This window comes from Netta rufina, assembly GCF_964035555.1.
Source record: "Netta rufina genome assembly, chromosome: 1".
Taxonomy (NCBI): domain Eukaryota; kingdom Metazoa; phylum Chordata; class Aves; order Anseriformes; family Anatidae; genus Netta; species Netta rufina.
In genome coordinates, this window is record NC_140123.1 from 15,698,804 (window position 1) to 15,721,991 (window position 23,188).

Sequence of the window (23,188 nt, forward strand, 5' to 3'; positions counted from 1 at the left end):
GAGAAAATTCCCATACTGGGTGATCTCTCGGGTCTATGGCATACTTTGTAAGAGCATCTCCCTCCTTGCCCCCTGGAGAAGTGACTCTGGCTCTCCGATGAGGCTGGATCTCCAAAATTAGATGGTGTAAACACCTCCCAAGACAGGGTTGGTGGGGATGGAGACCAGGTGAGCAAGCAGAGGAGCATGGGAGATGCCAGACATGGTGCACATCTTCCTTTGATGTGTGGGAATCAAAGGACCCCTCAAGGCACAAAATTATGTGAGACAGATGATTCCTAGCACTGGTACTATTAGGCTAGAGTGCTTAAGCATACTTCAAGCACAATTCAGTCAGGAATATGCATTAGAAAGAGTGTCTCATAAACAATCAGTACTGTCAAGGTCTGACATGCAAATTTATTTCCAAATTAGCTGAAAATTATGGAAGGTCTGGGTCAATCTTGTTGTAAAGCTAGAGACAGACAAAGAATGAAGTCTTCTTTAAACAGCCCTGAAAAGAAGTGAAGCCAGCAGTCTTTGGTTACAGTGTTGTTCTTTTAAAATGAATTGCTGTGAAAAATGATGAATCACCTCCCAACACAGCATTTGGGAGCATTTTTAAATAGACATCTGGGAGCCAGAGAGGAAAAATTAATATAAATAATAATAATAAAAACCCCACACATTTTGAATCTTAAATGTTAAAGTACAGGAGGAAAAGCAACACAACATTTCTAAGGGATGTTTCAGCAAAGTTTTGTTAAAATTATAAAAAAAGCACTTATAAAATACTTGAGCTGATAGAGAGGCTAAGTCTGAACAATACTGCACATTATGAAACATAAAATTGTGTATTGCTAAAACACACCTTAAGGGCTTTCAATATTATACTATAGCATATAACAGTTTTCACTAATTATGACACACTATTGTCAAACTACTTTGCTCTTTCAGAGAGGCAGAAACACAAGAGGCAACATAAACAAGATGGACCAATGCAGTCTATGTCTGCTATTAAATATAAAACCTCAGCCATTAAATGTGCCACCCCATTCTCTCTGTTACATTCATGAAAGAACTCCAGTTCTTTCACAGACCTAAAGCTGTCTGTGTTTTACACTGAACAACTTTTGGAGCAGCATTTTAAAGCCTTTAAAGCTATTTTGGAAAGATTTTATTTTATTTTGTTTTATTTTATTTTCATCTAGAGCACTTTCATAATATTTTAAAAGGCATAGGAAGCTATGCTGTAGCTTGTAAAGTGCTTATTTTATTACGAGGTGGTGTTTACTAATATTCTTGTGGAAGTTAGTAAATGATGCACATTTTCCATGACAGACAGACATTGCTTAATGAGCTAATATGCCTCAGCAAAATGCAATCAAAAAGAAATTCACTGTCAACAGTTTAACCATGGCAATACACATAGCTGAAGTGAGACAACTAGCCTCAGATAACTAAGATTAATGGATATATGACAAAGTTATAATAATCCATATTTAAAACAAACAAACAAACAAACCCCAAACCAAATAACGATAATTAAATCTCAAACACAGTTTAGTTTCCCAGTAACACAACTGCAAAACAAATCATATTTTCAACAAACAAGTGCCCTATTTCATCACCTGCTTGAGGAGACACAACACGCCCCCAAATACAGTGAGGGGGGTACTTGGGGAAGCTCTATCTTGCTTTTCATATAGAGAGGGCCCTTCCTGGGCAACTTGCTCAGGGCAAGTGGCAGGAGTCCAGTTCAGGTGGGTAGAGATCAGAATCAGGCCCAGGCCACAGGGACTTACTTGGGGATGTGAAGGGAGCCCCATCTCACTGTGCTTGCAGAAGCACATGGACAATGGTTCCTGTGGAGTCATCGTGGCAAAAGTACCCACCTCTGTACCCCCTACCACCACTAGTGTCCCAGATTACACAAAGCATTTAGTAATTTCAGCACAAGGTTTGCTCAAGTACAGACAGTGAGATTTGACTCTACTAGTGTTAGATTTCATGTAGTCATGGATTTTCCTCATTGCATCTTACTGTGCTGGGAGGGAACACTGGGAAGTTCGTTTTTTAAAGCTGGATTAACCCTTTTCCAATCATACAGGCTCAAATTCTCTCTTCATTTATACCCACAAATCCCTACTGCCAGTCAGGAGAGTTCAGCAAGTAGAAATGGCAGCAGAATTTGAGTATAGGAAATACTGAGTGAGAGATGTGCAGAAACACAACAAATGCTCTTTCATTACCACAATATCAGTGGGCGTTATTGTGTGCCTAAGGACTGCAAGTGAGCTTTTGAAATCTCAACCCTCAGAATCTAGCTATAGAAAACCATAACCCTATATTCTTGGATGCTGATATATAAATCTATGATATACCTGTTTAGCTGCCGTGGCACTAATCAACATGGCTATACTGAAACACAACAATCATTTAATCATTTTTGCTAATTGCAAAGGCAGGCTAATAACAAAGTTCAAGTGATTAGTGAATAAAGGTCCTCAGAGCAATCCCGCTTAAAAGTAAATGTCTGGTAAGCTGCAATTAGTGGGTCTTGGGTTTTTTATTTCTCTCTTTCTTTCTCTCTTTCTCTGTTTCTGTTTCTCTCTTTTCTTGTTGTTGTTGTTGTTTTGTTTTGTTTTGGTTTTGTTTTATCGTGGTGGTCTTGAACTGCAGACACAATCACAGCGCTCATGGTGATCCAACTGTATGTCTACTAAAGCCATGTTGTTCCTGGTTCTACCTTTCCTTCGAGGATGCCCAGCCTCAGGGACAAATTTCAGCACCTGGCAGGATTAAGAGAAAAGCATCAATTAGAAAATGCTGCTAGAAATAAAAGGATGAGAGTGTTGGGGCCCTAAGGATACCACCCTGACCAGCCTCATCTGCAGCTTGCACCAACACCCTTTCCCATGGACACATACACCTGCATACTCACAAGATAATGTTTAGGTAGTCTGTCTTGGCAATATATTTGTACTTTGGTGTTTATTTGTTTCCCCCTTTTGGACTGGAATGGTTATTGGATTCTACCTTGGAGCTCAGATTTTATTTTCTGTTAATTGGACATATTTTAATTATAATTCCAGCTTTTTTTTTTTTGCTTTTTTTTTTTTTTTGCTTTTTTTCCCACTCTGTGACACCCTGCTGTATTGTTTTTCCTGGAGCTTTGATAGATTGGATTATTTTCTACATCGGTTATCTTTGTATTGTGCAGTTCCCTAACCATGTCCAGAGTTGCCCCTTCGCATGCTGATTATCAAGCATGTTTCCTTTGGTTTGTCTTTACAGTCCCATACATATTTGAATTGTTCTGTCCCTTCTCTCACTTGTATAATATTTCTGCTCTAAAGAACAAGGAACATTTTTAAAAACATTTTTAAAGTTCTGAAGTATACATCATTAGAATTGGTCCAAAAATGAAATGCCTGTTGGAGACAGAAGGATATGAATGGAGCTTGTGCAAAATATTCACCCAGATACCACTGAGTTTCTCTAGAATCTGACTTTTCATAACATTTATAACTTTGAAATTCTCCCTGCTTTGAATGGGAGATAGAACTAGATGACCCCCAGAAATGTCTTCCAAACCAAATTATTGTATGAATATATGATTTCATAGAAAATGGTGTGAAGATGTGGAAAACAGCCATAATATTGAGTCCTATCTCATCTTCTGTGATAGCATATGTATGTGAAAAAGGGACTGGCAAAGGTTGAGGAGGATGGCATTTTGCTTGGGCATGCTTAGTGAGCCCACCATTGGAGGTTGAGTATCTGTCTAAAAGCTCATATCACCACTAGTTGTTGAAATGCTTGTAGTAGTTTAACAGAAAAGGTAATAATTTCAAATTACTGCCCTAAAACTCAAGTATTAGTTTTGATCAAGTACAGAAGTTGAGTAAAAAAAACAAGAACATCTTAACTCTCCTATAGCATTTTTTCCCTAAATCTCAAAGCCCACTCCACAGAAAGATATGCATCATTATCAAACTTCAGTGGATGGAGAATATGAAACTATTTCTTCAAGGCTCTCTACAGATCAGTAGAAGAACTACCAGTTGCCAAAGCAACTCAATCAAGCCATTCCAGAAACCAGAAACCATGTGCTGGTAAGATGCTAGAGCCAATCATCTCATCCCTATGGCTGTTGTGAGCCATATTGGCTTGGCCAAGGCACTTCTACACCATCTAGATTTGTCTTGCTTGTTCAAAAGGTGGAGAGAAATCCATCTTGTCTGTGAACTGCCAAAATCACTGATCAGCTGGGGAGTGGACCACTGAAGCCCCATTAGTGTCTCAACCACAGAAACACCTACATCTTAAAGACTGAATAACAGACCCCCTAATTAACAGATCATGCTGTCACTCAAGGAATAACCTCATTTTTGTACCAAGTACTTTCTGTACATTGACCTCAAAACATCCTACAAGAATTGAAATGATTTGGGGAAGGAGAAGGAAAAAGGTTGGACAGCAGATTGACAAAATATTGGCAGCTTCAATAGAATTAGGAAGCCCCAAAAAGTAGTCTGAATGACTTGCCAAAGGTTAACCATGAATGTTTGGGAGAGCTGGTGGGGAAAGGAAGGGTGAGCAGCCTTCAGGATGAGAGAGTTTGTTGTCCACTGGTAATGCCTAGAGGGTAGGAAGGCTGTGGGATGTAACAAAAGAGAGGAACACTGAACATCCTCCGTTTTGTGATATAATTCATGTTTAACCTATGTACTACTAAGAGGAAGGACTGTGCCTAAGCAAAGTACAGATATGGTGTTTTCACCTGTTGTGAAACCTTTAGAAATGTAGAGACATGCCATTAGAAACAAAGAAAAAAATATAATGGATTTGAATTTTGAACATTGACTGCCTCAATATAGGCCCTAAATCCTGATCCCAGACAACTCACTGTACCACATTGTCATCCAAAACAGAAAGGAAATGAATGTAATCTGGCTACTGAGGTTATTACAGAGCTCAAAACAGACTGCATCTTCAAACATGCTTTTTTTTTTTTTTTCTTTTCTTTTTTTCTTTTTTCTTTTTTAGGGAAAACAGACTTTTAAAATGAAGTACAGCTTCTGAAGCCAAACCCATGATAGAATTCTTTAGTTAAGGAAGACTTTCATCAAAACCTGACAAATTCAGACGACTGGTTCTTTGCAAGATTGTAGGTAGGTAGATATGCTTTTTTCAATTGAGAGCAAATGAAAGTATGCAATCGGATGAGAGCAAAGATGTGGGCTGTATTTAAGCTAACAGACCTCCTGACAGATTGGGGATTTTCCTTGTGTTTTATATTAAGAAACGAGCACTGTATATGGGCTTTGCTGATAAGAGTAGAAAAATGAATTGGCAGACATTTCCTCAGACAAGACAGGAAAGAAGTGTTTGAACACAGCTGAAATTGGACTGCTTTAATAGCTGATCACAGAACTGATGTTCAAAGCTTTCAGTCTAGCTTCCATCTAATAGTTTTAGTTTCAACTAAATACAGAGAATTGAAAAGAATCAGGAAATAAGGCCATTTCTGGTGACCACAGTAGTTGAAAGAAAACCCTTTATTTTGAAAATAGCTGCTGTTTATTCATTTCATGGTCAGCTCCTTAAAGGTGAGGAACTACTGAATTAATGAAAATAGTTCAAAGAAATTTTGTTTAGGACCCTTTATTGCTCCCTTTTTGATGAGATCAGAAGCATTTCTGCCATAAAAATATGGATATAAGGAAGGACATGGAATGTTCAAAAGCTTTATTTTGTGTGGTAGAAAAAAATGTTTGCAGCTTTCAAATTAAAGGAGCAATGTCTGTCACTACTAATCAAAATGCAGTGCCTCAGCTGTTCAGATCATTGCCTCAAAAAAAATATGTAACTACAGCCATATCACCCTCATCAAACACTGAGTTAATTATGGTCATAAAGCTATTAAAACAGTGTGTATATATATATACACATAAAAGCATAAAAGCAATACATGGGACTTAACATCTGAGCTAGACTCAGTGTTTATAGGTAATATGAAAAAGAGAATCAGTGCCTTGTTACATTTTACATGTGGATAACCACATGAGCATGCCACTATGCCAGACAGCACTTTTTGTAGGTGTGACTGATCATCTGAGAAGTTTCAGGGTCAAATGACTGTGACAACTCCATAATTTTATGTGGTGGTGGTGGTGAAGGAAATAGAAAGAAAATGCTCTCTGCCAGGAGTCTTACTAACTGATTGTGCATTAAATTCGGATTCCAGATTGTGAAGGATTCTCTTAACTAAAGACTAAAGCCATCACCAAAAACAGCACCTGGAATCTGAAGCCAGATAAACTCAGTGTGGAATTAGTGAACAGCTGTTTAAGTCAGGGCAACTCAACACTTGGACAGCCCTCCAAGGAGCTAAGTGGTTTCTGATCTCGGTCCGAGGACATCAAGAAACAGCAGCCTTCCTAGTAAGTCTATAGTACAAGCTTGGTGCTTGCTTTGGGGCAGTAAGGTGCTCTCCAGTGGACTGTGGAGCATGGGAGGTCAAGGCCAATGGCCCCTTTAACCTCAGATCTATAAAAATACTTTGTAACCTGATGTCAGAATCAGCGGGGCCTGTTCGAGGGCTAAAGAGAGCAGAGAGATAATGTCGGCTGGGGAAAGGACCCATCTGGAGATGGTGTCTTCACCCTGACCCATGCCCAGCACTTCTCCAGTAGAAGCAGCAACAGAGGTAATTTTGGAGAACAATTCACCTGAAACACCTGTCTCTGGAATTGTGTGGTGGGGCTAACTCCATTGACCAATAGAGGAGCCCAATGGCTGGACTCTCAGCTTTAAATGAGTAGAGCTAGATGGGGAAAACCACTCCTTCCTAACCAAGTATTATTTGCCTTTGAAGTCAAGCAACATTTAGCCATAGAAGTCCATTATAGGTGATTTCTGTTCTAACAAAAAGCAAGGAGCAATAGGGAACCCAGCCAACACTTATAACAGCAGCAAGAAAAATGTATCTAATTGCTCGTATCCATTTTTAATTTATTATCATTTACTTTATATATTAGTATTTATTTATACTGACTTCACTAATATTATTTGTTAAATTCTTAATCAGTAGTTTAAATAACAATGAAGATCTGAGGCCTCATTTAAAATAGTTTTTTTTTTTTTTTTTTTTTTTTTTTTTTTCTGACTAGGCTAAGGAGACTACAAATAATCAACATGACTACAGTTTACCAAATATTGGTTAGCTTCATATTCCAGTGATAGAGGATGAAGAGCAACTCTGGATGCTATTTTAGATAGTGAAATTTGTACTTTGCAGAATTTATTTTAACTTGCAGCTATGCAGCATTATCTAATCTCCTTTTGCTCATCTAAAAATACCGTCATTCTAGCATGCAAACCAAATTACATTTGTCTGAGGCTCATGAAAGAGGACACATCAAAAGTGCAAAACATCAACAGAGATCCAAGTTCTGATACAAATGAAAAATCTTACTCAGCAATTTCTAAAAGTTATCTAATCCAAGGTCACACATAGTTTAGCTATACCCTTAGCATAAGAAAGCCAGCATCATGGGAATGTGGTTCATAATTTAGCATAAGAAACTTTATTCTAGTAGGAATGTAGCCTAAAATAACAACAGACCTAAAGTTGTATTCTTTCTTACTCAGAATAATTATAGGATATCAGGAACAAGAAAAAATAAAAAAGGGTTCTTTTGTTGATCAGTGGTAGCATTACAACTAAGGGATTATTAAATGTGGTCGGGATTATTGCTTCTATTTTTTTTTTTAATTATTATTTTTTGATCTGTATGAATCAGAAACAACTGTTTGTAGCACAGCAAACACGGGGAAAAAATACTTGGCTTAAAACTCAAGCATCTGAAAGAGTCACCAAAGCTACAATGTTTTTTATGTACTTGACATCAACAAGACCCTCACTTTTGATCATCTTGTCAAACATTATGGCTCCAGCTATTGCTTTTCACTGACAGATACAGGTGTTCCCTGTTCCCAAATTGCCTCAGTCTGCCCAGACCTGTATTGCAGCTGTCTAATTAGCTTAACTTCCAGATGTCATCCCAAGAACCTTCATTTTAATCTAGTCAAAAATCAACATTTATTCTCTCCCTGTACTACTTTGCTCTCACTGCTCCTCCTGCAATCTAGCAGTCATTTCTGACTCATTCTGTTTCCTTGCATTTGCATTCCAAATAAATCCCATTGCAGCTTCTTGTACAATATTTCTATGTATTAACTCTTGTTAGGTTAATTCTGTGCCTTTATTACCATAACAATCTTTTTGTCTCATTCATACATGTACTATCACCTTCAGGACATACAACAATCACACCAATCAACAATCCTTGCACATTGGTTTGATGATGCTAGCTCTTTCTAATCCCTCAATCAATTTCCTTTGTTGTATTATCTTTGTCAAGTTATCTTATGTTTCCCTGTGTTAAGACAGCATGAGAATTACTGTCTAGTCTCTCAAGCGCCTCCTTAAGGTTTGCTTCTCACTTCCCTGTGGAAAAAGAGAAGAAAGAAGGGAGAAAAAAAAAAGCCCAGGCAACACCAAATTGCATTAGTTAAATGCAAATCCATTGCAAGAATTCTTCTGTCTTACTGAAGTCCCATATCATCTCTTTACTTTCTCCTGTGTTCATTCCTTCCCAGTAACATTCTGTACTGTCTCGTTTCCTCCTTTACTGTGCTGGGTCTGGCTAAAGCTGTTTCTGTGCCCCAGCAAGTTGTGTAAAGGCTCAGTGCTGTGCAGGTACTTCAAGGTGCCTGGTGCCTCTCCCAGGGCAGTGAGTGGTTAGGAGTTTGCCACACTAACAGTAATATAAACCTTGTGGTTGAGAATTATTTGTGTGTATGTCCTGTGAAAGCAAACTCCAGTCAGCATGAAACTTGAATATATTATAATGCTGAAAAAAAAACCCAAACCAGAACAAAGCAACATATACAGTGAAAAGTGCATCAATCTTTACCATTGAGAAAGTAAGTAGGTAAGAGAGATGCAATCAGCTTCACCACTTTATTTTTCCTTATGTGTCTTTTAGCTGTGTTGCAGAGTACAGTGTTAGTGGAGGTTTATACACGGTGACAAATTCTGGTTGCTACCTTAAAAGTGTTTATTCCTCACGGAAACTCATTTAACATTTCATCAGTTACAGCAATAAGATGGGGATACTGATTTCATGTTTCTGTGAGGTACAAGCACTCCTGGAGATCTAGCTGCACCAAGTCCTGGCCTCTCTGGGCTGGGTCATCTCCAGCTTCAGAGTCCCTCTCTCCTTAAAGGGCAGCCGCAGGCACTTCTGAAGAAATGTACTGCAATAGAAAACATCCTTTCATTTCAGTTTCCCTTTAGCAAGTCAGATGTGAGTATTTGATTAAGGAGTACTGCATTCATTTCCATGATTTGCTTTGTCTTTGCATGGAGCCCTGCACCGTAGCTCAGGATCTGTTCTGGTAGGCTGTCAGGGACATTTTGAGAAGTTGCCAGCTCTTGTCCTGTTTGGTTTGCAGGGTTCGTGACGCTAACTATGTGGTAAATCATGCGTATTTGTCCATGAGCTCTCGTTTCAAGCAAGCCCAGAAGCTGCGGAAAACCAAAGAGCATCACAAGACTCTGTTTAAAAAATAAATAAATAAATAAATAAATAAACACCCATAAAACTAGCTGTTTACTCAAGTTACGAACCCTTTTATTTCTGGAAATTGCTGAATAGTTTGGTAAAGTTATGGCAGACTTCCAAGTTAAAAAAAAAAAAAAAAAAAAAAGTCCCAAGGTCTTATTATTAGCATTTCCCAGGGCAGTAAATAAAAATATACCCCTTATTGAGGCATTCTCATTTTCTCTTTTTCCCCGCTGTTGCATTATTTCTTACAATTGGACATGATAGGAAAGAGCTATAGTCTGTTCAAGGAACTGTAGCAGCAGTAGCAGCTTGGGGAAATGTGATTGCTATTAGTCCTGAGATACTAGGAGGGAGTGCTCAGAGACCTTGGTGATGAGTACAGCATAAGGCTTTGAGTAGGAACTAAAAAATGTCATGAGCATAAGACGATAACCTTGAAATCTCTCTGGACTCTAAGCCTCTCAACACGCATGCTGGGCGTTTGTGTCCCCAGAGCTGCCTGCATGCTGCAGCTCTGCTACTGTGAGACACTGGCTGCAAAGATGAAAAGCAGCCCATTGCTTCTGGAAAATTTGCCTGTTTGTCTTCCTCACGCAGAATGCGGGGTAGCTCAGAAATGACAGACAACTGTTATGTGTTTTCTAGTCGTTTTTTTACTGTTCAGAACAAACATATCTATGTGTAGGGTGAGCTGCTTTGGTGGGTCCAGGAATTTGGTAGATGAAACTCTAGGACAGTGTTTAGGCAAATTTCACCTGGCAAGAAAAAAAAAATATGGTATCTGCACAACTCAGTTTCAGCTGCTATAAACGATTCCTTTGCTCCACTATCTTGTACTTTTGGTGTCTTTTGCAATTGAATCAAAGTAATTGAGACTTGCATTTGAATCTGGTTGACCTTCTCCTGGAGCGGAAGGCAGAGAATTTTAACAAAATTAACACCTCCGGGGAACTTCTTAAAGTGTGAAACTCTGTCCTTTGTCGTGCAACTAAAGGCTTTTTGATTAAAGCTAGTGGGTTTCAAATTGGCTTCGAAAAGGGTAAAGCAGATACATGGTTCTAAAATCGGCATGTCGAGAAGCCCCTCCTCTGCACTTTTACTGCCAGACATTTAAATAAAATTAAAGTTAAGAGTTGAAAATGAATAAAGAATAAAACCGATTACCTGCCCCTACCAATAATAATAATAATAATAAAGTGGAAAATATTGTGGACTAAAAGTAATGGATATACCTTTATATGTCATATATGAATTTATCTGCATGACTTTCACTCATTTTAATGGCAGCCACTTGGCTAAATTTCTGTTCGGTGAGCTGTTAATTCATCCCTCAGGGATTAAATTGAAATTTAAACTTACAAAAACCATTCAATGCTAAAGCTGAAACACTGCTTTAAATTCACAGTTTTCAGAGAACAAAGGACCAGTGAAATAAATAAGCAGTGGTGTATTAATGTTAATATTGAATTTCTTGACTTTAGTGATTAATTTGGTATGCTGTGACATCTTGGTTCTGACCAGTACCCACTTGGTGTGATATTCCAGTGTTCCAGCACCAGATGCTCCCAAACAGCTGATAAAAAATAACTACTTGACAACGTTTGCAACCAACATTTTTTCTAGCTGTTGTCAACAGTTGGCTTAAGCTCTGACACAGATATGGCACAAGATTCTTTAGCTTAGATTTTGCTTCTAATTCTCTCAGAATCCTTCTGAATTTGAATTATGCCCAACTCTTATATTTAAGTTTTGAAATTTCATATAGATTTACTGTGAAAAAAAAAAATAAAATCCTTTTTATCATTTGAAATTAGTTCTATTTCAATATCTTTGACTGCACTTGGTCATTTTTAAAGGAGATTATTTGGGAAGACCTGAATTTCCTGTAGGTAGTGTTCTTTTTTTTTTTTTTTTTTTTTTTTTTTTTTTTTTATCTTTTACTGTGTTTTTTCTAAATGCAATTGTTCCAAACTTTTGACCCACTTTTCTTAAAAATGCTTTTGATAAGTGTCTTCTGCTGTATCTCCACTGCTGTATATTTTCTGCTTCTATGTATCTCTTATGCTTCTGCCTGTATCCTTCTAAGCACCAACAGTCAAAATCCATACAAGTACCCCACCTATTTATCTGTGGCTGTAGTAAATACTTGGTGTGCTATTCTCTATTCACCTCTGCTTCTGCAGAATACTGTTGCTTGCTTTTTTTTCCCACTACCTCTGTGCTAAACAAATGTTTTCCTGAAGCTCTTCACACTGATTCACTACTCAACCTTTGGTCCAGTTTCCATCCCTCATTTCTCCCTCCTCCCCTCTCATGCACAGTGCTATATGAATAAATAGTTGAGACTGCTTGTCCCAATGCTTGCTGCTTTTCTAAACTGCATTTATAAGTAGTTTCACAGGTCTTCTGAAAAACAGTACTTTATCTCTTGTGTTATCTGTCATTTTTGCCACTCACTGTTCACTTCCTTCTGGACTGATCATACATGAAATAACACTTAATCCCCATACTGGGGACACCCACAGATAATCACTCCTATGTAGCAAATTGTTCATCTCTTCCACTGCTTTGCTATTTATCAAATCCATGACTGATCTTGTCTGGTAGACCGTCAGCTCTCTGAAGGAGGTGCCAGGCCTTTTAGCATTCTTGTACAATGGTATGGTGCTGTATAAATATTTATTAATATGTAAAGCATTCTAGCTTCATTTTATCAGCTCACAGTCATCTAGGTGTTTTATACCTATTAATTTTTTTCCAATTAACTTTTCTACCACTGAGATAAGACTTTCCGCTCTGTAATTACCAGGGTCATCCCCTGCATCTTGCTTAAAATTAAATAAAATATTAACTATTCTCTAGTCCTAGATGATGTGGAGTATGCCATATGCTGCAGCTAATTGTGAGAAAACTCTCTTACCTTGGAAAAGGGTAACCTCACCATTCACAGTGAGGAAAACAGTCTGACCTTCAGCAGACTCCTGCTATTTCAGCCTTAGGCTCTCCCAGGTTAAAGCCATTATGAGCACACATTACCTCCAGATTAAAAGTCCATGAAGTTCACTTTCACTGAAGACTTAAGCCAAGTGGCAAATCAAAGCTCTTAAAAGAGATATGTGTCAGAAACTTAAGTCAACATGGCACACAGCTACATACCTTCAGACACTGAAAGGATCATATCAAGTTTCCTGGATATGTTCACTTGGTGAACATTGTTCCTGTCTGGTTTTGAAAATGCTGATTCAGAGGAGAAAATAAAAAATTATCTCTAATTCTCTTTCCTTGTTCGCTCCAACAAGGGAAACTTGTTGTTCTGAATGGATTACAAATAAATATAATGGACTTTGTTCTCATGCAGAGTTTTGCATGAAAAAAATGCTGAGTGGGAAAAAAACTAAGGCTGAAATATTCAGCTGCTTCCTATGGGTAATAAATCTGGAAGGGAAGAGAGTTTACAAGCAACTTAATTGTCATTTCCTAGCGTGATCATAAGTTTAAAAGATACAGTGTAAACCAAGAGGAAGCACAGTTAAATGCCTCAAGGAACATATCTCTGTGTTACTAAAAAATAATATTGAAAAAAATACTGAAAAAAAATATATAGTTGTTTGTAACCACTGTTTGTTTGTGTACAGATGCTTACTGCAGCATAAGGTGTGAAAGTTGCTCCACGAGGCACCAAGCTGGTATCTAGCATGGACAGCAACAGCAATGCCACTGACTAAGGGATGCTCCACCCTCAGGCTACCTGAGCCTGTCTGGAAGCCCAGGCAGAACCTTCACTTTAGGAATAACACTGATCACAGTGAGCATTCACTTAAATATTCACAATTAGCAATTTTTGCTCATCTTCACACTGCAGATGCAACATGATAAATAACATGGCTGCACACATAGGTCCAAGAAAAGCTTTCAGAATTCACATAAGCAATAAATAAACAAAAGAGGTACCAAAGAAAAGAAAAAGAGTAAAAATACCTCATGATATTTTTTCACTGTTTTCCCTGACACACATGTGCAGGATTTCCAATTCGAAGTCCCACAACCACAATTTCCTCCACAGCGCTGGACGAGGAGGCAGCGAGGGAAGAAAACTACATTTGTCAGCTTCAGTTCCTCCCTTAAATTGACAGAATAGTTTCTTGGAGTGCAGCTGTAACGTTTCACATCATCATTCAGCCTGTCCAGGTCAACTGTAATGCAAAAGAGAGTTCATTAGAAGGGACTGAATGAGACATCCCCCCCTCCAGTTCATACTGTTCCCTTGGCAGCCAACAACACCAAATGATGTGGCACTGGTTGGAAAACACATGAAGTACAGCAGTGATTTCTGACTAGATAAACATAAACACACCAATTTGAAGTCATTACAGGTGGTCATCTCGTCTCTTATACTTCCCACACCAACTCCCGCGGCAGGGCTCACACAGACTCTAAAGGTGATGGCAAAGCTTGTAATAAAATATTGGCTTGAAAGCTCAAGACTGGTTATTTTATTTGCTCTGTTTCCTATCTGCTGAAACCTTGTGTGAGAGATTCCACCTCCACCACTCTCTTCCCTCCTTGATTATACTTTACTTATTGAGATGATGTTATTTTTTATTTTGGGCACAATTTTTTGCCCAACTGTAGGCATACAATGGGCAAACATTTTAAACAAGGCTCTTCCTTTGGCCAGTAGAGAAATGCCTTTGTAGAGGGATTCATCCCTTCCTCAAAAGGGCCGTTAAGACAGGTGACACCCCTTGCTTTCCTGAATTGCCTGTCTGTATTGTTTGTGGATAGAGTCTACATACCTCACTTTTAGCTGCCTAAATCAATCTGAACAATATTAATTTCAGCCTTTAAGTGCTGTTATAATAGGCATACAAAGAGATACAATTAAAACTAATGAGCTTCATTGAATGCCAATAGTTGGTTGATGTTTAAAATGCCTGGTGTTTCTGTGAGATGTATCATGGAAACAAGTATTAAAGCCAACCATAAAAATGACTTATAGACAATCAACTGTAAGTTTAAGTGCTGTTTCTAGCTTTATCTTGCAAAGCTAAAATAAAACTCAAAAAACTTCTATAAATCCATTTCAGGATTTTAGGAAAAAATAGAAAAATGAAAATCAGAAACAGTTTCTCACTGACAGATCACTCATTTTTTTATCAGTGATAAATCACTACTTAAATTACAATCAGCAGATAAATTAATGTGAACAAATAAAAATAACAAAATGACTGGAGGTACAGAAAACAAAAAATAATCCCCTCCCACTCCAGATAGTAGTTGCTAACAGGTATATAAACAGCAAAACAGGAATGGTTTAAATGAGGACTGAGACAACAGTACAGTGTTTGTGAACATATCGGATTTTCACAGACATCTTTAATAGCTCACCACCACCTCTGGAACTGAGCTCACCTATGCTTGTGCTGTGCTATAAACATGTGAAAATCTCCAGAAAAGTCAGGAGCACTACTGCATTTCATTTTGTCCGTGACTCAGCCCTTGTCACAAAGTAAATTATGGAAAAAGCTGTGATTTGTAAATATCATCCACCTTTACATTCTGGCCTTGAGATACTCATTGGTTCATGGCAGATATGCAAGAGGCAAGGGTACATAAATGTCATGAGTACTGTTACACAAAATCATAGCAACTTCAGTTTTCTGGCAAGGTGTTATCTCAGTCAAAGGAAATTTAACAGATAAATTGTGATTTTATAGCAGTTGTGATACATCTCGCCATGAAATCTCAGTGGTTCTGTCCAGAGAGCTAACATCTCTCCAGAAGAGGTATAGATCATCCTCCTGATATAAGCACAAAATCAATGGGACTGTTGGTATACTCATGCACTGGGAGAAAAATACATCCCAAATGTCCACAGTCAGGACTTAGAAGACCAGGGAATATTGATTTTTTTTGTTTTAACAGATGATATTTTGTTCTCCACTGTCATTCTTCAAAGCCACCCCTTCTCACTGCAGCCTCTCAGGCTAATTCTTCTCACAGGGAAGTGTTTCACACTCCTCTGAACATTCTCACCAGGACCTCTGCCATCAAGGCAGATAAAGCAAAGCACTATCTGGCTAATATTAATTTCAAATGTTTGGCATGAAGTGAAAAATAATCAAAGAAAAAAGAGAGCAGTAAATATTCTGCCTTGATGAATGATTAGATTTCTTGAGGGGAATGCCCAGGCCATCCACATTCTGTCCTGCAGCAATCCAAGGGAACGGATATCAATACCAGTAGGTTCCTACCAGGACAGGCATGTGGACAGGAATGGCATTATGTCGATGGTGCATCTCTAGACTGAATTAGAAGAAAATGCTCAAAGGTTTAATTCAGCCCTTGATTACCATGCCTCCCACTGAGGTAACACAGCAAACAAGGCTTCTGGCAACAGCCTGGTCATTAAAGAGGGCCCAGACCTAGGCAATGTGAACCATCATCTCTGTCCAGGTGAAGATGTTCAGGGGACAGAACAAAATGTGCTCTATCACAGACTAAATTTCCCCTGAGGCTCAACAGTTCTCATTCCTGCATTGAGCTGATACCTATTATCACTGCTGTGTTATCAGCACAGGAATGAGTCTCTGCAAAGGGACTGGCAGAGAGAGACAGCACCAACATTTCAAGGACCAGGGTGGGGTCCTTCCTGCAGAGACAGTGTCACACGTATTAGTTCCAGTGCTTAAGCTGCTCGATTTAAATGGCAAGGGTGACCTTGCAGAGGGCTTTCTCTGGAGGAAAGGCTATACTCACTGGCCCTCAAAAGCCTAGTTTTGATGACTTTCAGAAGTCTTTGCAGGATCTCTTAGACTGTAGCTGAGTCAGTACTGTAGAGAGCTGTTGACTTGCTCAAAGCATAGGAGGGAATAACCAGATAATTAGGATAACTTGCTTTATGCAATGTGAAAAGCTCAGCTGTTTTTTATGAGGGCTCAAGGCTTTCAACAGATGCATTTCTCAGGAATTCTGAAATCAATCAGTGGAAAAAAACAAACACATTTTTAGTGTATTTTTCCATGTTGAACTAATTTTGAAAAAGAAAGTATGGGAAATTTTCCAATACAACTGCATGAATTCTCCTTAGTTTCATATTCATAGAATTTTAATAATGACTTGTCAATAGTTCTCAGGACCCCCAAATCCAGAGCTTTCATTTAAAATGTGAATTCTGCACTTTGCCATATCACACTTCAGGTATCAGGTAACAGGTTTAAGAGCTACACAAATCATCCTCTCAAAAAAAAAATAAAAAATGTCTGGAGGTAAACACATTCTTTCTGACTCTGCTCTACTGAAATCCAATGCTCGGTGGGACAAGGCGAGTGTGCAACATCTCTAAAGTACATGTACAGTACTCTAGTAGTATCCTGCTGACACTCAAGAACAGTTCCTATTGCCTAATTAGCTTTAGAGCATGGTTTGCAACCCCTATAACAAAAGAACACATTTTTCTCTGAATAACTCTGCTGAAAGCTTCAATATGCATTTTTTTTCCCTATCTCGGGATTGTTTTACTGTCTGGAGCCAGTCTATTTCCTCATGCATATAACAATGAGATTTTACAGTACAGTCAGTTTCGTGCATCTCTTCACTGCTGTGACTAAAACGTAAGCGAGCCTTGGTGTGATTGGTGTGAAATCCTGCTGCTTTACTTATCAAGGACTGAAACCACTGGAGTCCTTAATTTAAAATTAGAACTAAAAGGTTCTGTAGACTGGATGCAAATAACTTCGAAGTATTATTACAGAATGTCTGCATCAGAGATTCAATTTAAAGGCAAGGCAGACATAAAAAGATGTACTGGAGCAGCAAGCTGGATACTTGGGGTACAATGTTTGCTCCTTCTTCCCTCTTAAATCCTACACTTAAATCCATCCTCATTTTTCAATAGCACTAAGGCATGTGCTTACCTTTAAACACTGATCTTAATCAGAGGTGAGCACTGAAATGAGGGACTGCAGCTGATACTATGTCTTGTTTAGAAGCACAGCTTTCAAGACTGGAGAGGAGAGAAACCCCATGCTGATGGTCACTGATTTTGCTTAAAAAGACAGTCCGCTAGGATTTATTTTAATACTGTATGTGTTCCAAATTCATACATGTACATGGCTGTAACATTTTCATATCTGAACATTTTACACTTTTTTTTTTTTTTTTTTCATGCATCAGCTACAGATTGGAGCTGAGGTATAAGAGAAGGTATCTGCCTCACTCACAGTCCTATACACTATATCAAGGCCATCTACAAGGCAAGGAGGATTTGAGCAATTGCAGACTAGTCAGGATAACCATTGTAAAATAAAGGAGTAAATCCTTTTGGAGACAATGTTCAGGCACACGAAAGACAAGAGGTTGACTGGAAATTGCCATCACAGATTTACCATGTGCAAATTGTGAGCGACCAATCTGAGAACCTGTAGTGATGAGATGACTTGCTGGAGGAGGGGGAAGCAGTGGATGCTGCCTACCCTGGCCTTATTGTTATTTTTGACACAGCAGTCCAAAGCATCCTTGCAGCCAAACTGCTGAGATACAATGGAATAGGTGGACTACAAATTGGGTAGATAATTGGAAAGATAAGGGAGCTTACACAAAGTGGCCAGCAATTCCAGGTACAAATGGTGGCTGGTTGCTAGCGGTGTTCCCAGGGGTTAATGACAAAACCAATACTGCTAAAGATTTTCACTAATGACCTGAGGAGCAGAATGGTGTGAATGCTCAGCAAGTTTGTCAGTGAAATCAAATTGTGGAAAGTTGTCTGTATGCAGTAAGGCTGCCTTTCAGAAAGACCTTGGCAGGCTAGAGAAATGCACTAGCAAGAACCACATGAGGTTCAGTGATGACAAATGGAAATTCCTGGACCTGACTTGGAATAATCCCAAACATCAGTCCAGACTAGGGTCACACTGGATAAATAGCAGCACTGCAGAAGACGACTTGGCATCCTGGTAGGCAGCAGGCTGAACATGAATCAGCTTTTTGCTCTTGCAGTGATAGAGGCTGCATACTGAGCTGCATTAGGAGAAACATAGGCATAAGGTGAATGACCCCCTTCATTCAGCTCTTGTGAGGCTGTATCTAGACTACTGTGTCCAGTTTTGAGCGTCATTCAGCAAAAGGGAAGGATCAACAAACTAGGAGTATAGTGAAGGATGACTGGGATGGTTAAGCAGCTGGTCCACAGCAGCCACAGTGAGGCTGAGGAAACTGGATTTGTTTAGTCTGGAGAGTAGACTATGGGAGGTTCTAATAATTCTCTCCAGCTGTCTAAAAGGAGCTACAGAGAGGATGGAGGCAGACTGTTCTTGGACATGCACAGCAAAAATCACAAGTCGTAGCAAGGGACCTCTGAAGAAATACTAATCACCATAAGGGTGATTGAACACTGGGACAAATTATCCAAAATGTTGTGCTCTAGTTGTAAATATTCATAACTTAACTAGAGAAGGCCCTAAGTAACCTGTTCTAAATTTGAAGTTGGTCCTGCTCTGGGCAGAGTTTTGGATGAGCTTATCCACAGAGTGCCCTTGTATCCAAAATTGTTCTATTAATCTGTGACTGATATTAAACTGCCAAGATGTCTACATGTTTGCTGTTTTTCCTGAAAAGGTATCGACATCATCAACTATATGAACAGATATGGTTTAAAAAGTCTGATTATGGTCTGTTGTGACGGCAATATGGATGTGTGGAACTGGATTTTGGGATGACATTCATTACCAGGCTATGTTGACGATAGACCAACATTAAACATCATCAGTATGCAGAGAGAGTATAAGGCTTAGAACTTCAAAGACGTTAAATGCCTAACTCTCATTGAGGGGATTTACCCACATTATACAGGAAACTGGTGCAGAGACTGCCCAGCTCCCTGACTATTCTCCCCTTCAAAAATCTACATCACCTTGGGCTTCTTGCCAAAGGCAAGCAAGCCACTGCCAATCCTGCTGAAATTTCTAAAATTTGTACTCTTTTTGGCAGCTAAAGAGATGTACACATGCAAGAGACATGCACTCATTACTTGCCCCTGCTCATGTTTTTTGCACCAGCAAGTGATGGAACTGAAGCGTGGTACGAGCATTATGTGCCATACATGGGTCCAAAGCTCAGTTCTAGTTTGACTCTCATCCCCCTTCATGTGTGATTTACAGTTTGTAACAAAGGTTGTGCTGCTGTTTTTATTCTGCCTAGACATTTAAAAATTTTTCCTATACATCATGGACTTTCTCAGAGACCTATGAATGTATTATTGCACCCCTTATCCCCAGCATTTGTACCCCTGTGTGTGTCAGAGCTGTGTCAGGTAGTGCAGAAATATTATACAAATGGTCAAAGAAATTCAGAGCAGTGCTGCAGCTGACTGCAGACATGGTGCGGTTGAGCTTGAGTTGGAAAATTCAGTCTCATACATGCAGTAAACAGTTAAATCTTCCACTGATTAAATTACCCAAATACATCAACGCCGATGAAATTATTCTCCATGGCAAATGTTGATCAAACCCTGTGGCTTTTAGTCTTCAGCACACATGGTTAAAGGTAATCAGTGCTCCCCTGCACATGCTTAATAATATCACAATAATCACTATGTTAAATATACCTGAAAACTTTGGGAGCTGCCCAGTTCTTTCTTGCGCGAACTAGGGAAAAGATGCTGTGATTTGGATTTACTACAGAACCACAATGCCAAGATGAATCTACTTGATATGGCAACTATTATTTTAGAAGAATGAGAGATCAGAATTTCAGTGGGATTATAACTGTCTGCATGAAACAATGTTCACAATATATAGGCTTATTATAGACTAGCAAACCAATTATCAGCTGTGGTATGGGTCAAGTAGCAAAATCAGGCCAAACCATCAATGCCGTAAATGGACATAGCTTCATTGAAATCAATGGAACTGAACATCTTATTCCAGCGATAAATAATATGCTGCAAGTTTCACTAGCTTTTTTTTTTTAAAAAAAGGGTTTAATAAGAAAAGCTTTCACTGCTGTGGCCAACAATAATGCCATGTAAAGCATGAGGGAAAATCTCATTTATTACAGAGGAGGAAGAATATGGATGTAGATCTGAATTAAGACTATGAAATGAATGAGTGTGTGCTATTCACATGCAACAGATAAAGCATTTCCTAACTGAGGAAGAGAGGAAGTAGAGGAAGTATACTGTTTTTTTTTTTTTTTTTTTTTTTTTTTTTTTTTTTTTAAGCATAGGGAATACTTTATATTAGCAGCTACTTGAGAAGGTATTCCATCTAGTCAGAATATTCACATGTGCCATGAATGAGCATGCACTCAGCATTTGTGATGCCTGCACTCCCTGTCTGGTGCACTGAAACTTGCTGGCAGCCGTCCCAGAAGCTTTCAAGGAAGAGTACATGGATGTCTGCAGTAATTTATTGGCCACTGTTTGCAAACCCCTGAGAAATGACATTCCTGGGTTCAAATTTTGTTTAACTTCTTCCTAGAGCATTGTAAACAGTAATAATTAAAAGGTATTGTTAAGGACATGGTGCTACTTGCTTGATATTGGGAAACTGTATGGCAGTGGATGGCAGCAACATTCTGTTAAGACTTGTGGTCTCACCTTGCTATTCCCCTTCTAGGGAGCAGTTTGGCTATGCTAGCAAGTGTTTATTTATTTAACTTGTAAAGCTGTCATTGCAGACAGATGTTATTACAAGAATGTCCCACCTGATTAATTTCTTCTGATAGCCAAAGCCTTTCTGCATACTGTTTCTCAAAAAGAAAATGATCTCAGAGGCATGTGTAGTCTTGCTCATTACCAGAATGTATCCACAGATGTTCCTGTTTCCTAGGTCTATTTATGAAAAAAAAAAAAAAAAAAATTCTAAAGACGACCCCTTTCTTTATGTAACATCCCCTAGACATTTGGATCTAATAAGACACTGAACTTTTTCTTTCTCTTTTCCTTCTTCCTAGATGTTTAAACACAGGTCATTTCACAGGCAGAGGTATCTTTCCTTCTTTGTTTCTTTTTCTTCCTTCCTCCCTTCCCCCCTTCCCCCCTTCCTTCCTTCCTTCCTTCCTTCCTTCCTTCCTTCCTTCCTTCCTTCCTTCCTTCCTTCCTTCCTTCCTTCCTTCCTTCCTTCCTTCCTTCCTTCCTTCCCTCCTTCCTTCCTTCCTTCCCTCCTTCCTTCCTTCCTTCCTCTTTTCCTCTCTTTTTAAAAAAAAAAAAACACAAAAACTTCTACTTCTAAAGAATTTTTAATGAGATATAAAACTTCAGAGTAAAAAAAGATAAACGTAAATAAGCATGTGGCAAAAGTTAAATGATGTTTAACTGATAGTTGGAACTGTTTACAGCAGTATGTCTGAGGAGCTCTTCTAGTATTAAGCAGATACACTGATGCTTTCAAAAACAAAACAAAAAATAAACAAAACAAAACAAAACAAAAAAACAACTGTTGGATGAACAAATTCCCTTCAAACACTTCTAAATGTTCCTTATGATTCCCTAAAAGAACAGAGACCTATTTGTCTAGAAGTTCAACACAATTGCAGAATATGGCCATTTTCTTTTTTATATGTGCTGGTGTTCTTGCTAAGAACAGTATAAAATAACCCAATAGCTAGTGATAGCCTTTTAGAGAAGTTTTGTATTTGTAACAGCCAAATTACTATGACACTGAGGTCAGCTAAAACATATTACAGCAAAGCAAGAGGAATTACTTTAAAAGATATACTTTATTTGGTATGACCTGCTTTTTCCTGAGAGTCTAGGATGAGCCTAAGGCTGAATATTCATACTTTCAGAGTTTCTAAAATGCATCAGTGATGAGCAAACCTTTTTGAGTACAGTTAAAACTGCTGCAAAGCTTTTTGAAACCTCTACTTGTCATATTTTCTTGTAGAAGGTGTACACTGTAGTTTATAGCTTATACAAGACCTCTCATGTAAGGATTTTGAAAATGCAAGCGTGTATCTTCCGCTTTCTTTTTCTGTCTTTTTATTTTGTCTAGGTATCACTGTGATTCTATATTTACATTCTATGCTAGTGTGTTAGTCACTCCGGTGACTAACAGAAAACCTCATTGAACATAAGTAGAATTAAATTTCAAACTTCATGTGGTTATTAACAAGACACATCTGATAACAGTATCCCACCTGAATGGTGTAACTAGAATGCAACACATTTAACTCAATATCAGTGTTGTAGAGGTATGAGATCAGATATTGTAGATGGAATAGGGTTATCATATATATACAGATACATTTAATCAACAAAGCCTTCACCTTTAAGGATGTTGCAGGAGGAATCCAGGGAAGGACTGTTCTTATCAATGTCTATAAATGCATGAATGAAGTAAAGAAGATGGAGCCAGAGTCTTCTTTGAAAGGACAAGAGGTATTGGACAAATTGCGACATATGAAAATCTACTTAAATATTTAAAAACAAACAAACAAACACTACTTTGTTGTTGTTGTTGTTGTTCTGAGGGTGGTCAGACACTGCCACAGGTTGTGGAGTCTCTATCCTTGGAGATACTCAAAACTCTACCGGACATGATCCCCAGCAACTTGCTGCAGATGGTCCT

At 38.5% G+C, this 23,188-nt stretch overlaps 1 protein-coding gene across 2 annotated transcripts in view; it reads right to left on the minus strand.

The window, feature by feature from the left end:
* Nucleotides 1–2,003: 2,003 nt before the first annotated feature.
* Nucleotides 2,004–23,188, minus strand: part of PDGFD (platelet derived growth factor D) — a 141,869-nt gene continuing 120,684 nt past the window's right edge. For both annotated transcript variants that reach the window (XM_084301999.1, XM_084301998.1), the window contains 2 exons: nt 13,599–13,813; nt 2,004–2,771 (listed from right to left, as the gene is read on the minus strand). In XM_084301999.1, coding sequence (XP_084158125.1) covers nt 2,637–2,771; nt 13,599–13,813 — 350 coding nt within the window. In that variant the 3' untranslated portion in view covers nt 2,004–2,636. The remainder of the gene's footprint in view (nt 2,772–13,598; nt 13,814–23,188) is intronic.